This window comes from Macrobrachium rosenbergii, chromosome 5 (assembly GCF_040412425.1).
Source record: "Macrobrachium rosenbergii isolate ZJJX-2024 chromosome 5, ASM4041242v1, whole genome shotgun sequence".
Lineage (NCBI taxonomy): Eukaryota > Metazoa > Arthropoda > Malacostraca > Decapoda > Palaemonidae > Macrobrachium > Macrobrachium rosenbergii.
Window position 1 is genome coordinate 1,809,662 of NC_089745.1, and position 17,547 is coordinate 1,827,208.

At 37.1% G+C, this 17,547-nt stretch overlaps 1 protein-coding gene and 1 long non-coding RNA gene across 2 annotated transcripts; one reads left to right on the plus strand and one right to left on the minus strand.

The window, feature by feature from the left end:
* The first annotated feature begins 236 nt into the window (after positions 1-236).
* On the plus strand, positions 237-3,646 carry LOC136838420 (uncharacterized). Its single transcript, XR_010852993.1, has 3 exons — positions 237-365; positions 3,181-3,338; positions 3,535-3,646. It is a non-coding gene; the product is annotated as an uncharacterized lncRNA (long non-coding RNA).
* A 115-nt stretch (positions 3,647-3,761) lies between these two features.
* On the minus strand, positions 3,762-16,691 carry LOC136838419 (AP-4 complex subunit epsilon-1-like). The gene is made up of 11 exons (XM_067103295.1): positions 16,587-16,691; positions 14,324-14,540; positions 13,943-14,138; positions 13,387-13,583; positions 12,537-12,707; positions 12,112-12,257; positions 11,796-11,990; positions 11,203-11,398; positions 10,426-10,630; positions 9,568-10,234; positions 3,762-9,437 (listed from the first exon to the last, which is right to left on the minus strand). The coding sequence occupies exons 2-11, from the start codon at positions 14,498-14,500 to the stop codon at positions 9,158-9,160; spliced, it is 2,430 nt and encodes an 809-aa protein (XP_066959396.1). The 5' UTR covers positions 14,501-14,540; positions 16,587-16,691; the 3' UTR covers positions 3,762-9,157.
* Between the last annotated feature and the right edge of the window lie 856 nt (positions 16,692-17,547).

Genomic DNA, 17,547 nt, shown 5'->3' on the forward strand with positions numbered 1-17,547 from the left:
GTCTGATGACGGTAAATATTTACCAAGTGTGAATGTTTACCTTTATCGCAGGAATAAATAAGCCAATAAGATAAAATTAAAAAGTAGATATTTAAACGTAAATTAATATTTAAAAAATATAATAAATTTTTATTGATTGTAAATTTATTTATCAATATCATAATATTGCATTTTTGAGAGGTAGTTATTTACCAATTACCATAACCCAATTTCCTCAGGGACTCTGACTTTATTCTAGGAGCTTCAGTGATAGCCAAGAGGACCTTCAAGGACAAACACAAAATGTCGCTCGTCGGGAAGCTCGTCAGCTCCGTCATGGGCAAACTTCCAGTCGGCCCAAGACACTTGCAGATGGCGCAGTCTTGGTGAGTCGAGTAAATATTTATTTGTGATGCGTAAAGATATCTTTTTATCGCCAGAGAGAAAGGAAATTTTGGCCCGGGGTAAGATTTCGTCATAACTATGGAGGACGAGACCGGAGATCAGCTGATCGGGTTCTTGCTTTATGGAATGCGATATATTAATTCTCGAGACGCAGATCTTGACTTTATTCTGTTATTTTTAATAGAATTTTGATTTTATATAGATATTAAATTTTTAGAACATTTTTAGGTGAAATTTATGTATAAAATGGTAGCATTGGCCATCAATACCCTATTTCATGATAATGGCGAAGTCTACCTTATGCTACATATTCTTAAATGCAGTTGTCAAACGCAAATACCAACTCCATTTTATTGTTAATTGAAATTTATATATTGAATGGTAGCATTTAATTATTTATCAGTATTTCTTACATGATAATGAAACGAAAGGGTAGCTTCGTCTGCTACGACAAGTCCCCAAGGCCACTGGCCAAGTCTCATCCTCGTAAGGCTTCCCTGAGGGTAACCACATCGGCATGATATTAAGATTTAGGTAAAAATGAGGTTACTGATAATGGTTAAATGAAATGAAGAATTAGAGGAATTTATTTTCTGGTGATAGAAATTCATTTTCGGTACAATCGTGTTCCGGATTCCACAGTTAGGTCCCGTTTGCTAGGTAAACAATTGGTTCGGTAGGTATAAAATAAGTCTAATCCTTCGCCAGATTAGACTTATTTCATGTGGCTAAAAACCAATTGCGTACCTAGCAACGGGACCTGCAGCTATTGTGAATCCGAACTACATTACAGCGAAATGAAATTCTATCACCAAAAATAAATTCCTCTAATTCTTCATTGGCCGGTCAGAGAATCGAACGCGGGGCCAGCAGAGTGCTGGCCGAGAACGATACCCATCTGTCCAATGAGGAACTAGGCTAAACAATATAGCGAAAGTTGTATGTAATGAATTGCAGGCGAGATAACTTGAAAATTTTATCAAAAGAATGTGAGAAATTTGCCATCTTTTGTTTATATTTTTATCTTCATCCTCGAGGGGCTGGTACTTAACATGACGTCCTGCAGAATTTTTCTGTCAAAAGTAGAAACAAACAAAAGATGGTAAAATTCCTGTATTGTTCTGGCAAATTTTCAAGTTATCTCACCTGTAGATCCTTTTCTATATTGCCCAGTCCAAAAACTTTTTTTAATAAAAATACCTTTGTGTGGAGCCCTTCCTCAGAATTACCTTTCTGTGGCACACACAAAGTAAAATCTTTTAGGCTACTGGTAACTAAATATATGAGACGTGCCTTATCCTGCAGGTATTACCGGCCTAGGCTGCAAGTTATTCATAAAATCTAACAAAGCAAAAATAACTGGAAATATCCTTGCCTGACAGTAGGTTTCACAGTACTCAGGGTTAGGTTAGGGGTCTAGGTGAAGATCAAGCACCCTAGCTTAGGTTAGTTTCTAAGGTATCCTGATAAATTATTTTAAACTGTTGTCGTATTTTGAGTTGAAAATAATTATTCTGTGGTTTAGTATGTGCTTTCATCATAAATGATGCTCATTTCAGTAGTCTAATAGTAGTCTTTGAAATACTGGACCCCCCCCCCTCTATATCCTACTGTAATGGGGGACCACAGTGGGAAACAGGTTTTATGTGGGAGAAAATGTATAAGGAGTGAAATACAGGGTTGTATCCCAACCTAACCTAATTTAGGGTGCCATGCCTTGACCTGTCTAGAAGCTCTCCCCCATCCACTTGAACTAACCTAGGCTCTACTAACTATCATTTATAATAGGTTGTGACCTAACTTTATAATCCAGGTCACCAGGTCCTTACACATGGCTGGAGGCATTGGCAGATCCCCAACATATCCTAGATCACCAGATCCTCATTTATCTAGTGATTGGGTGTCTTTGAAATGTTCAGTAAACTTATCTTAGTCAGAACCGTAACTTGCATAAGTTACAGTATTTCACGCAAAATGAGAACCCAGGTTCCCACTTAGTTTCCCTCTAATTGTAGCGCATAAGGAAAATCCAGTGTCTTTAAAACTACTAATTTGCTACTGAGATGAATGTCTTAAACATTGAAAAGACTAAAAAAAATGCTCTAAAATTTTGCAGTATAGTCAAACTAATCTAGAGAACAAAGGAGCCATTACTAAGAACCAAAGTTTTTTCTAAGCAAGGCCTGAATACCAAAATCCCACTTGGTTGGTGACACTTGCAACAAAAGAACCAGTGGATTCAGCATTGTCCATGTAGCCCCATTTCCAGATGATTGTAAGGTATAACAAATACACTAGACATCCTTACCCACAATGCTTTGGGACAAGGAAAATCCCAACTGGAGTTGGTTGTTGAAACTTGGTAATAAGGTCATTTTATTAAAGTCCAGTTAATCTACCAACAGCCAACCCTGTAGTGCTGTCAGTGTACCACACGTGGTGCACTGTAGGCATTACTTGAGGTTCTTTGCAGTGTCCCTTTGGCCCCTAGCTGCAACCCACTTTCATTTCTTTTACTGTACCTCTGCTCATATTACCTTCCAATATTACTTTCCAGTCTCCAATTATTTCGACATTATTTTCAGTGCTGAATGACCCCATAGGTCCCAGTCCTTAGTCTTTGGCCAAGGACTGTTAGTTGTGTACATAAATTTGGTTTGTGTATATTAGTAGTAATCATTTCAGTTCCCTGAAATTTTCCAAATTTTTTCACCTAAATTGTCTTGTCGAATGAAGTATTTCATAAGCTTCATGTACGCTTTCTCACATTCCAATTTTTCTTCTCTATCTTTGAAGGGTACCATCAGCATGTGTATTTGGAGCAGGGGCTGGAGCAATGGGTTTGTACTTCCTCGACTGGAAATTAATAAATCAGTTTATTCCTTTCTATGGCGGGAAGTTTGCAGATGAAGAAGAATAAAAATGGATGCTTGTTTTGTCTCGTTTGTATTTAGGTAAGTTCTGTAAGACTCCGAAGCAGGCTTCATTATTTTCATAATCAAGAATATTAACTTTGGTTATGTAGAAGTGAGATTGTATTCATTTTCGTATGATGTTCCCCATAAAATAAAAAGAAAATATTGTGCAGCAGAACACTTACAGCATTTAGGATTGACACCATTTTTAAACCTTTGTATTCTACATTTTCAGGTCATCACTCACGTTTTAAGATGGACTTTTAAGTTATTACGTCAGTCTGAGGAAGGTTCTCATGTATAAATTGTACAAACTTCATTATTCCATTAAAGTAAATTTAAAACTAGATGCCTTTTTTCTACATCCTTAGATCATCACTGTGAATTCAGTATGTCATTTTGTAAGTTGTATTTTTTTGGTAGTGCTCAGCTATATTCTGTGAGGTATTACTGAAAGGCAGCTTGATGTGAAAACTATGTAATCTGGACACATTTTTAAAAACTTGAATAAACATTTAAAAAGGTGAAAATAATAATAAAGGTTTACAGTTTATTTGTACAAGACATATATAACAAATACATTTATTCAAAATATATTATATGACAAAACAACATAAAAATAGTATAAAGAACCCATAAATTGGTTTCGTTTACCTTTGGACAACCAGCGAGAGTTAAAGTTGCAGTAGTGAAACATGGACAAGCAAAACGTAGTTCCTGGAAACCAAAATCGTGGTGATTTACAAGCGCTGTGCAGCCAGTAATATGGCAGTCACTTCTGAGTTTACCAACAATGCACTGTAGCACAAATTTAATGGGTAGGGTAATTAGTGTGTTGATTGTTATACAACAATGATGGCTGTGAACATTATTAACTTTAATAACAATATCACAAATTTGAAAGTAATTTGTCGTTTTCCTTGGTATAAATACCTTAGCATTCCATGTAGAGTATTCCTAATATTCCTCGGTTCAAGGTGGAGTCAGTAGCTGAAACTTGGTAACCAGTTCATCTATTGAAGAGTAACATCCATGTTCTCCATTGCATAAAACTTCCTCTGGAGTGTGACAGGGTGAGGAGCTTGCATGATCTGCTAAACAGCACCACATGCAAGCTGAGAAAATGATGGTCTCTTCTCTAGACTGCACCTGAGACAGTACTTTACTGACGAGACAGGGTCAATGCACTCACAAATAAGCTCAATGACCTCTCAAAATTATTGTTCCAACTCATCCTAATGATCATCTGAAGGCAAAAGCCCATGCAGTAATATCAGATACCTTAAGGAACGGGATGGATATTCTCCCAAGGGAGAGGAGGACACACTGGCATGCCCTGGTGAGCACTCTGGACTGTGGACACAAATGATTGGTCCTGGGTGGTACCGACTGTTGAATCATGAGCTGAGGTTGAAATGAGTGGTCCACATTCCCATGGGCTTCCATAACTGGCCAATAACTGCACTAGAAGACGGTACTGATGAATGCTTATGTGCACTATCATGCATGATCATGTGAATACAACTTATGATTCCCAGCGGTATCATAACAGTAACTTTTGTGCATAAACTGTCATTTTGCACAAGCATGACTTGACAGGATCATTTCCTCTTAAATCATGAGTGCTGGACAAACCAGACACTGCTTGAGGGTCCACACAATCTTGCACAGATCTTCATTATACATATGGGTAATGTACAACGGCAATCTGCATGTGAACCCCTCTCCCCCCTTATCGTGCTTGTGAAGACAGAATTTGAGTGAGGCAAAACAAAAGATGTACAACAAATATTTAGGGGACGATGGAAATTTTTGTGAAGTCCCTTACAGAACGAGAGGATAGCACAGACTACTCCACATGCCTCAGCCAAAGTCTGAAAGAGAATCCAAGACAGTCCTCTGGTCTCAGAATGAATGGGAGACAAAAGGTTTCCCAACTCCACCACCTACCTCATATTAACCACTTTATCAAGTTGAAGCAACTGCTTTGAGCTCATCCCAAGGACTACTCCTACACAAAAGGCAATGGTTTATACTTCAAACCCTTAGAACACGTAACTTTTAGGTTTGAACATATAGTGTAATTTTTCCTTGTCAAAAAGATTTTATCAGTTTAACAAGTTTCAAAGCTAGACTATAAGGCTCACCTAAAAGATTTGTTCTTTAATAACAACTGAAAGGTAACATGGTGACAAGTCAGAAGAGACCAGTAGCCATAAGCTATTCAGCTGCAGCCAAAGGGTTTGCATCATCGTCATCGCTTCCACAACCACAGGGGTCATTGGATCTCTAACCGTTAAAGTCTTCCACTCACAGTCTGGTTTTCATAGGAAAGTATAGAAATAGAGAAACACTTTCATACATCGAAACGATTCAGTTTATCTTGTGCATCACCTTCCAATTCTTCCAGAAATCTCCACTCAGTTCTCATCCAAGTAGGCCTGGAACTTCCAACTTGCCCACAGGTGCCCAGCTGACACTAACACAACTACTCTTCCAGGTTGTGTGACGAACATGCACAAGGCATTTTCCTTTCCTCATTCTGCAGTTTAATTTTTAAAGCCAAATGACACTGCTTAAAGTAAAGGTAAAAGACACAGGAGAGTTTGTGTGCTGCCCTTAACTGTCCACACTTCCAAGAAAACTGTAAGTGATACACCAAGATCTTGAAGGTATTTGATAATCAAGGCAAACTGGAGTGTAGAGCATTTCTAGGACAGTAAAAGTTACATTAATCATCCTAAGTGCAGTGAAGAAGGATAAAGAAAAGTCAGGAAGGCAATGAACTTGACTAGCAATTGACAAGTGTTTCTTATCCAGTAAAACTAGAAGAGAAAACACTGGAAAAATGAAAGTTTTATCAATCATGGCATTACAAAACAATAATAAATTCATTCAAAATGTATTATTTAGCTGCTCAAAGACAGAAAAGGGCACTAAAACTTACCGTCTAAACGTGCTGCAATACAACCCAAGGTTTTAGACTATTCCCTATAATTGATACCAAGCAGAAGGTAATATAACTTAGAAACCCAAATCACTTGTGCAAAAAGAAATAAAATGGAGATGACATATCAAAGAAACCCACTGAATCAAGCCTGTTCAGGATAAAACCCTAATAAAATTGTCCAAAATACAGAGGCAATTCTCCAAATAAGGACAAAAAATGCTTCTGTAACGAGGATGAAGTAGATTAAACTAATTATTCTAGTTGAAGTAGAGCAATTTACTACTTATGGGAAGTTGAAACTGTAGTAAGATTATTACTGAACATTAAACTTTCTCTTTCTACTGCCAAATATACAATAGATCTCTTAGTATTACTGGGCAGTAGAAGAAGAAATACAAAGCATGGCTTTCTGAGGTACTGAATGCAGGAGCTCCCATTCAGCAGGGTCTTCAGAGTTCGCTGATGAGGAACAAGCTGTTTCAAACTGAGTACAAACTGGAGAAGATGGTTGGGAGGTCTAGGGAAACTAACGGCATGCTGAATTATGGATAGAAGAGGTCAAGAGATCGCATATAAGTAGGGTAGTGTCGTTAGTGCAGCCCATGCGGTGCACTGTAGACATTACTCGAGGTTCTTTGTGGCATGCCTTCAGCCCCTAGATGCAACCCCTTTCATTCCTTTTACTGTACTCCTTTCATATTCTCTTTCCTCCATCTTACTTTCAAGCCTCTCTAACAATTGATTCTATAGTGCATCTGGTGAGTTTTTCCCTGTAGCACTTTCCAAACCTTTTTGTCAATTTCCGTTTCAGCACTGAATGACTACTAGGACCAGTGCTTGGTCTTTAGCCTAAATTCTACCTTCAATTCAATTCATACAAGTAAGAAAGAAAAGAGTATTCTAGAAAAGAACCCTGAAAAAGGCATTACAACAGGGAATGGAACAGATTTCAATAAAAAATGACATAAGAAGGCTCAAAGAAGTCTGATTAAAAGGTGGATGGTAGAACATTTGAAAGTCTCAAAAATTAGGAGCAATGATGCAAAGTTCATTATTAAGACGGAAAACTAGGTGCCATGTATATCTTGGCTCAGGGAAGCTGTAATAATCCAGAATGGACCAGAGTTGGTAAACCCTGCAAATTTCCTCACGAACCTAATTTTTCACCAGAAAAATATTGATAGTTTTCTATCAATTAATAAACAACCACCAATCTGATTTGAAAACTATTAGCAGCAATCAGCCAAGTCTCAAAAAAATTATAAACAAGAGAAGCACAAAAGAAGAATTTTAAGTTCAAATACTGCAGCTGCAAAAAATTGTGTGAGGTCCAAAAGCTTTCTCCAATTACTGACTACATTATTCAGAAATGTACAGTTTTTTATCCGCAAACTATTGCTTTGCTAAAGCCCAGTACAGTACTTATTCATTTACAGCACAGAGTAACTATGAATTTATTAGAGGTTATGTGTACAGGAATGAAACAATCCGGCAAAGATGACCAAGCATCAGTGGATTCTCAGTTGGCAGTTGTCTGGTAATCCTAAGGAAATTCATTTGTTTCAAGATGTTAAGTGAGGTTGAGTAATTTCAGCTATGGCAAAGGAATGTTAGTTTAACATGTGTTTCCAAGATTAACAATTAAGCAAAAGTACTCAGCTCAACACAAGTGCCTGTTCATCCAGAAATACTTTATTGTGACAGGTGCCTTACTAGTCTTTAGAGACACAAGAGCCCATCTGTCATTAAAAAAGTATTGAAGTTGTATAGGTATTGAAATCTAAGAAGGCCCACAAATAAGATTTCCTATTTGATGCAGGGGTACAGTAATTTCAAGTAGATTTTCCATGAAGTAACAGCAAGAAACTACAAGTTCCTACCTCCTTGACTGGGCTGAAGATCGGCAGTGGTTACACCCAAAGTGAGTGGAGGAATTTTAAGTCTGCAAAACAAGAATGGGCAGACACTTGTGCTGTCAAGGCATATCCAATGATATACAATTAGTAACACAAGAAATGAAAAGGACAAAATGAATTGACAGTAAATACAGCATTAAAGTGAATATCATTTGAAAATCTAAGATTAACACCAATGTAGGAAAAGGAAGGAGTGAGGATTCCACCTTACACTCCTGAAGTGCTTGCACTGTCTGCTTGCATAATTTCATAGTTATTCTATCCTTCAGAGTAACAAGGGCCCTAATAAATCAATGGTTTGTACTTCGTATCGATACCTGTAATATCACTGAAAAATATAAACGAATTTTGTAAACACTGTGATTACCTATAAATTCTTGAAAACCGACTTCTCAACCAATGTAGGTTCAATCTTGTGTGGCCATGATTAAAATCTTTCAACAGTGAGCCGATTCTATAGGGATGAATATATGAATCTGCAAAACAAAGTACTGTACAGTAACACAGGGTGTGTTAAAATGTGATACCGCAAAATATAAAAACTTTTCCAATGATGGTAAACAATGCTTGACAACCCGGCAAACCAGGTCACACATCAACAGCAACAATGAGTAAAAACAACACAATCCATTTAACTATCTGAAAATAAATCACATGTCCACACAAACTTACTAGCAAAAGCATTATAAGAAGTCACGATATGTGGTATTCAAAGAAGCTTTAAAAATACCATTTTCCGAGCACAGTTCATAAAAAAGTTCTCCAGTTATAACACTCGACTCTTATCACATGAACTTGAAAATGGCAGTATAACTGGGCTTCTAAACCTAGGCATGACATGACATGGCACACTTCAAGTCACTAACATCATCCAAAAAAGAAACACTCTACAACCTCCGTTCAATTCTCAATTGATTTTCATCCAGGAACTGTTCAAAACATTTTAAATTAAAGTATCACAATGTTAAAGAGCATGTTAACAATACGTTAAATCACTTAGTTCTGGCCATCCCCAGACCAGACAACAGTGCTTGTGTTAAATGCATTCTCTGGCTGGCAGACGCATCCTTGTCCTCCTGAGCTTCATCTGCCATTTCTACACTTCCTTCAGTCACGTCGTCTTCGTCATCGTCTGGCCCAAGAAGGTTTCCTTGCTGTACTACCGACTGGGGGTTGGAATCGACACGAGACCGAACCGAAGTTTCACCTTCTGACTTCAAACGAGCTCGCCCCTCAGCACTCCAGATTTTCCTGCTGGGGGCAATTGTGCTTCTGAAGAAAGAGAGAAAACAGTTTAAAGGAATCTTATATGAAACAGAGTTCCTCACCATTATGTTCAAGTAATGTCTGATATTTAAAAATCATTGTGAATACTGTAGAGAAAATAATTGATATATCCGACCTTAATAGCACATTATGGCTGTGACTAGTTCCACTGGTGAGATGTGTACTTGTGGAGGGCGCAGAAGAATGCGCATCTTCCGACCCAGTGGGAGTGCTCCACTGGGTATCATTTAAATCTGTCACGGCTTTGTCTTCAAAGCAAGTGTTTGCCATGACAACACTGAATGGCTTAAAAGGACTAGCACCACTTTCAAGGGATTCAACAACGTAGCTGTCTAGAAAACTAAGGGTAAGATCAACTGACATTTCACCATTCAATATTTTCTCTTTGTTTCTGATTACTTTTAAACTAAGTTCGGAATTTGAAAGCCATGTACACACCTCCTGCACACTTTCTCGCAACTTTAGGTCTGAATTCAGGGTGTACGGCTGTAACATCTTAACTATGTCTGCACATATTGTTACATCATATAACCCGATATTTTTAAGGCACTGCAAAATGGCACTATTATTTTCCTGTATGCAATTCATTAATCTAACTCTCTCTACAAAAGTATCCGTGAAGTACTTGGATACTTGCTTTGGGTCTTTACCGTAATGTAAGTTGAGCATACAAGCTATTAGATTTATATAAGCCTTTGGTAACGGGTTTAAGCTGAATATTTTTAGTAGGAGCTCTTGAGATGCACTCATGGAACCATTCACGCTGTTTTCTTTGGAAAAACCTGCATGAGAAAGAAAACAATAACATTTTTTTAAAAATTGCCTACATCAATATCAACTACAGATGGCTTTCTTGAATATATCTTCACATCTACTTAATTGTAATTCCATTTAAACCTTACCTTTCTATTATACGGTAGTATATTTGTCTGTATAATAACAAAACTAGACAATGTAAATATGTTATACCAACCTTTCTCAAAAACAGTGACTAAAGAATCTAACAAGCGACTGTCAGGAAGACTGTTATTCATTATCAAGGGCGATAAGAGCTCTATGCACCAAACTACATCTTCACAATATTGAGTTATTATTGAGGACAGTTCTCCGTAAATTATTTTTTGTTTACTTGTGTCCTGAACTCGGGTAGAAAACTCTAGCAAAGTGGTAGAGACTGCCTGAAATATAATGAAAGGAATGTTAATGGATTGGAAAGAGACTTGGAAGTTTGAAATAACATGTATCTTCAGATCTAGAAGTGATAAAAGAAATTTTTATTTTGATATTTCATCCCTCTGCAGTTCCTGAAGAAAGTGCATATTGGGAGTCACACACACACAATAAAAACTAGATATCTATTTAACTGGAGCCATTTAAGTGATGGGATGCCACCATACCACATCTAGACGGTAACCTGCTTATCCCTTAGTGGTAAACACTTCAATGATCTCATATGACACACGCTTGATTTTTAAAAAATTCTCAATTTAGTTTTATCCATTTAAACAATGGTATAACTATGCATAATAAGCTAATGTAATACTACCTTCATGCACAATTATAGTATAGTAATTTTTGAATTGCTTGTGAGGTATGTAGAGGAAATATAAAAAAAATAAGCACTGTGATGCCTACTTTATCATCTGAACTTTTGCTATATAGGATGAAAGAAAAATGTGCATGGAGAAACTTCTGATCAAGCATGCAAAATGAACACTTGTCTCGACTTGTAAAAACACAGTATACGTACCTGGTAATTATGAGGATTTGCCATTGCGCATAGCAAAGAAAGGGTTTTCGACTGAAGGCTGGCATTAGAATGATACAAACAGTCAAGTACAGCCTCCAGGTGTGTGGGAGTCAGTGCCTCTTCGAGTACAGAAAACACACTTGCTAAAGCTTTCAACCCGACATACTTTAAGTCAATATTGGTACTTTTCAAAAAGCTGAAAACAAAAATGGAATTCATAAAAATGCAATGAAAAACAGCTGACATTTCAGAAAATATACATAAAACTTACGAGTAATTGGATATGCTTTCATGTTAAGCAAGAAAATTAATTCTGCCACCAAGGTAAAAACATCCTTAAAGTAATTGCACCTAGTGATAAAATGCCATCATTATGATCCAAAACAAACATAGAGTTACTTTAACTAAATGTTAGTTACGCCACTAAAGGCAGTTACTACTAGTTGGTAAAAAACCAGGACATACTACACATGCTTTCTTCTCATATCAAATAATGGCAAACCTGCTTGAGAGGCAAAGTTAGCAAGACTGACTCCAACCAGAAAAATGGTTTAATCAATAAAAGTTCTGACGAAGTCATCAACTGCACTTACCCTAATACAACCTTCAGTGCACTGGTAATCAAGCCATCATGATGTGGAAGCGCGGTGATTGTGAATACACACTCCAGGAGAACGGAATAAAGGGCGACTTCTTTGCCACCCCAAGGCTGGCCAACGACTGATTCTACTGCTTCTGTAACCGATGCAGGAACCTGCCAATCTCTGCTGGATATCTGCTGAATTACTCTGGAAGGATCAAGATGTCTATTTATTTAAAATTCTTTCTGCACATTATATTGTTACAGAAATGTACACTTGCATATACAAGGCTTCAACCTGAATACATAACAGGAGAGTCCTAACTTACCTTAACATCTGTATTTGAACAAAAGGGGCTGGAAGTGCGTTTACTTGGTAATCTTTGGGAAGGGCACCATTCAAGGCCTGAGTCAATAAATGCGAAGCACTCTGTGCAACCTGCTCTCGAAGGTCTGCCTTTTGCAATCCACAAACCTAAAAATGAACAAAGTAGAAAGTCAATGCAGATAAAGGGGATACAGTACAGATCCATTTCTTCCGCTACAATAATTAGAGCAGAGTAAAATAACCATCCCAAAGATTTAAAGTCATTCAGTGCCTTACATCCTACCAATACATATAAGTGGAAGGCGATTTCTGGACAAACTGTAAATGTGATAGAAATTGCACTCACGAATCCTAATTATACTTCCTTGCTTCACTGCAACCCTACACATGCTAAAATACAAAACCGAGTTAAGAAATCTGTCTTACTTTATAAATTTTGCAAAGTGAATTGATTGCAGCTATTGCAACACCAGGATCCTGGTCAGTAAGAAGGTGAAGCAGATGAGGTATCTGATCAGCAGCATTATCTTGCAGTTGCTCTCCACATCTTGAAGCTACAACGCCAACCATTGATGCAGCCCTTCGTCGAATATACACCTGGGAGAAATTTCAGGATAACCATGGTTCCGATACAGCATACAAATGATGATAATCAAAGATGCAGTACATCCACCATAATTTTTTTTTAGATAATATAAATGAATATAAATATAAAAGAATATAAGTCAACATAAATATACATACAGGTTCTTTCCTCAATTACATATCTTTGCTCTAACTCTTGAGTTACTGTTATCTAACGAGAAAACTGATTTTCTTGATTACATCTTGCAAAAAATGGAAAATGAAAATAATTACTGTATGATGGATCCACAGTTTTTTAAGGTTCTATGAACACCTAAACCTTTGTAAAGTTCCTAACCCTAGTCACACAATAATAGCGTTTTGTGGACTCAGGGTCCTTATATCACACCTAGTTTCTCCCTCGCTTCCCTTTTCCTCTGATTCATAAAATTTTCCCCACTTTAAAAGGTGAGTTGACCCCTTTCTTCAGCTATAAGGTCACACTTCTTTTTTTTTGTTCATCTTGCCATTCATATTAGGCCTGGATTAGATACAACATTTAGATCACTGCCATCATTATCACCTTACTGAGGCTCTCGAAATAGGATGAACCTTTGCAGTCATGGTGCATCAACCCAAGACGATATTACCTATAACACTTTACTTCAATATAATTGCTACTTATAATCAGACTTAACAGCACAACTCTTACCTGCTTATGTGCTAGACAGTGAGTAAGAGAACATATGAAAGATGGTGTAAGATCTGGTGTGACAACTGTTGGGAAGGAGGCCAGAGCTGCAGCAACCTGCAGAGCATTTGGTGCAGTCAAGTCCCGCTGAATAGTGTTGACTAGCAGTAATGTTAGTTCTGAACCTGGGCCCAAGCTTTGGGTAACGTAAAGATATCCTGCAAAGAAATAACAAATGTACCTCACACGGTTTTCTACTGGTCTTATTTCTTGCATAGTAAAGAATGTTTTGTATAAACAGGAATATAATAATACATGTTAAGATATTAACATTCTAGTGTGAAAATACTACTGTATAGTACTCTTATCAATTTGAGATACAAATAAAATATTCAACACTTAATCCTATCTAGAAAATAATAAGTTCTTCAATCTCGAAGCCATTTATTTAAACTTACACAAATCAAGATATCTGTACTGTACTTATAACTATAAAGCACATATTTAGGACAGAAAATTATTAATAATTTCATCCGACTTGTTTGGAAACCTAGTCTAATAACTATGATTTCCTTACCTATTTTTTTGTGAAGAACAATAGGGCACTGAGTTAACTTTATAGCGTGTATATGAAGATTAGGAAGATCATACCCTCGCACACTTGCTATCAGTGCACGACATAACAAATCAGCAACAACTGCACTACTAATTCCTGGACTGGATAAAACTTTTACCCATTCCTTATTTTCATGTTCAATACACTCCTGTTCTTCCTGGTGGAATGAAAGATAAAATAACTTTAAAATTTCCTGTTCTTTCCTTTTTAAATTTCAACATAATGTAACCTATGTATTGCATGTTAAAAATATCCTGTAAGGTGGATTATATGCTACAAATATTTTCTAAAATTATTTCCATGTTCAACGACGTGAGCATTAATAATGTGGCTTTATCAAACCTGTTTAGAAATTCTTCTCGCACTCTGGAGCTTCTCAACGAAATTAACGAGACCAAACGAGACATTTTTAAGTCCTGAAGGATTTCCGAAAGTCTGTGAGACTGGGTTACTTGAGTTGGCTCCTCCGAGGATGCTGTGAACCAGCCCACTCAATGTTTTTTCCAAGACACTAGACATCTTCTGTTGTGTCTAACCAGAATTTTGTCTTGAAACATTACTGGAAGAGAAAAACAAATAAGTTTTACAATGAGAGAGAGAGAGAGAGAGAATTTTTTTGTTTACTTATAAGCCTCGGATACAATACACTAATAAGCAGCATGCCATTCATTCTCTAAAGGAAATCTTCAGGTTATTCTCTCCTGGTAGCATTCTACCACTTGAGGAAACCCCTTCTCTAAGTTCATTACACTGTACCATATGTGCACTGAAAATTAACTGCTGTCAAAACAAATTTATACTGATAGAAAACCAGCCTAATCCACTAACACCACATTGCCTGTCTTACCTATATTGAAGGATATTCTCTCACAATCTATTGTTGCAAGATCATCCTTTCTTTGCTAGCAACAAAAGCATAAGACTACTTAAGACATTGGTTTAATTCACATGACATAAAATATATACAGTAAATAATTTATATTTTTCCCCATGCGTACAATGTACTGCTCCATCTTCTTTGTAATCAAGTTCTGTAAGTATAATACATAACTTGTAGTACAGTGCAAAGTGCCATCCACAAGCCCATACTATTATGGGAATATCCATATCTATAAATTAACTACCGTGCCCAACTCTGGGCAATGGTGCATATAATACAAAACAGGTAAGACAACTTGAAAAATTAACCAAAGTAATATGAAAAATCTTCTGTCTTTTGTTTTCATGTAGAAGCCCCTTGGCGATTAAAGTACCAACATAAACAGAAGGTGGTAAGTTCCCCACATTATCCTAGTAAATTTTTCTGCATCATGTACACCTTTTTCGGTATTATTTTATAAGTTGCCAATACACAAAATGAAATTGTAGGCTAACCTACATTTTTGAAAAGAGCTCTTCATCAAATTATGACATAAGGCAAGACAATACCATCCTCAACGCCTTCCATAACTAATACGGCAAAATTTTAACCATTAAACACCCCTAGGTTACGTGATATTATTTATATATATATTGGCAACTTATAAAATTTTACCCCTTTTCCTAACCTGTACAGTAAAAAAATTCCACTAATGAACAGTATGTCTGTACAGAGCTCTTCCTTAGAAATGCCATACCATGCTTTAAAATCATGTATGACCTAAATGAATTATGAATTTTAGACTAAATGTCGTTATTATTAATACAATTCCTATCTTTCTGACTCGTGAATCTTCTTTCCCAACATTATCCCTACATTAAGAGGGTCGGTTGCCTGATGCACCTTCTCCATTGCCTTCTATCAAAGGCATCATCCTCCACCAAACTTCTCTTCTCTCCACTTACCTCCATCTATCTTCTTCTTCCACAGGTTTTAGCCCTCTTCGGGTAGAGACTATATAACAAGCTCGGGGTGAAGCTGCGCCTAACTTAATTCCTCTGTCTCCTTAATTTTTGGCTCGATCTTCTTCCATCCAACAGGTTCTTCCTGTTTCTCTTCATATCGCTGCTTTAATGTCATCCATCTCGTAAGGGACATTCCATTTGGCCAACAAGCAGATGCACCACAAACAGTATAATTTAAAGTGTAGAAAACAGTTTCCACACCATCTCACACCGTCCCCACCATCTCTCGTGACCCTTATCACCTCTTGTTATCTTTACTAAGCCTGCTCTTCTTCTTATTTCATCATTTTCCAATCTCTCAAGCGGCGATATTCCCATAATCCATCTCAGCATTCTCATCTCTGTTCTCTCAAGCTTTAATTCCTCTCGTCTTCTTCTCAGAGGTCACGTTTCTGATCCATACATTAACACGGACTCGTGAACGGCCTCCCATTTAGTTTACCCCACAGGGGACACTAAGAACTGTCGGATAAAGGGGAGGGGTTTTGACGTTCAACCTCATTCAGGGGATTTTTGTAAACATCCTCTTATTAAAATGTCATCGTTTCCATCACAGTAAACTAAACAGACAACTAACAATGGCTAAGGCCCAGTGACGTCCCCTGGGCTGGGCTCATTTAGAAAGTTGGCTTCGTCAACACACGACCCAAATCTATCAGTTAAAAGTTAGAAGGCAGTGAATATGACCATATTTCACACTCGCTGCTCAATGTTTTTGTACCTTGTTTGTGGTATCACGAGGGGCTAATTGCGTTGCAACTCATTTGCACCTCGGTTGTTGTTAACCTGTCTTCATGTAAACAAATAACCAGTGTTCGCAGCGAACAGACGAAGTTAGCGAACTCAGCGACCGTGCCTCACGATAGCAATAAAAGCATTAACTGCTAACTTCGTACATTGTTTTCCACTGGTTATTAAGTTATTTTGATTTATATAGTGAATTTATTGCGTAAATTCTGCTTATTATCTATTAACAAATCACCACAAACCTTAATTCAATCAGTTCGAGGCTTTTCAATAAAAGCACTAATCGCTAACTTTATTCATTGTTTTCTCTACTCATTTTGATTTATAAACGAATCTATCAAGTAAATCCTGCTTATGGTCTATTAACAACTCACCACAAACCTAAATTCAATCAATTCGAGGCTTTTCATATAATTCTGCTACTTCTGGTAACATTGGATAAGGAAAATTGTGCGCATTACGCTCTATTCTTTATGAGATTTATTAACATCATCGACATTACACTAGAAAACACATACAGAATTCCCCCAGTCAAATTTATGTAGGTTAATTGAAATCAGCAATTACCTTTTTTCATTCCAAAACAATCAGATAGTTCAACGATGACGGATGCATCTATTTTTTGAGCCTATGAGAATCTGGAACCATAAATGGCGGATTCTCATTGGTTCTAATTTCCCACCTCCTCCGATGATCATGAGTGTCGATATCGCGCATAGTGTAGCTTATGCTCAGGTACACATGCAAAGATAGTTGAGTCCGTGGAGGAGTTCTTTATTGCGGAAATAGAAATCCAGGACAGATAAATAGATGGATAAATAAATAAATAAAGAGAGAGAGAGAGAGAGAGAGAGAGAGAGAGAGAGAGAAGAGAATGGCTGAAGAACGATAAGATTCACTGTGAATGAGGTAACATGATTACGGAAAAAATTGGC

Excerpts from the sequence above, each read along its gene's own strand:
- LOC136838419 (XM_067103295.1), bottom strand. The coding sequence starts at position 14,500 with ATGTCTAGTGTCTTGGAAAAAACATTGAGTGGGCTGGTTCACAGCATC. Across the intron at positions 13,584-13,942 it reads TGTTCTTCACAAAAAAATAG|GATATCTTTACGTTACCCAA; the intron begins GTAAGGAAATCA and ends ATTTCTTTGCAG. Across the intron at positions 11,399-11,795 it reads GCACTGAAGGTTGTATTAGG|CTTTTTGAAAAGTACCAATA; the intron begins GTAAGTGCAGTT and ends TTTTGTTTTCAG.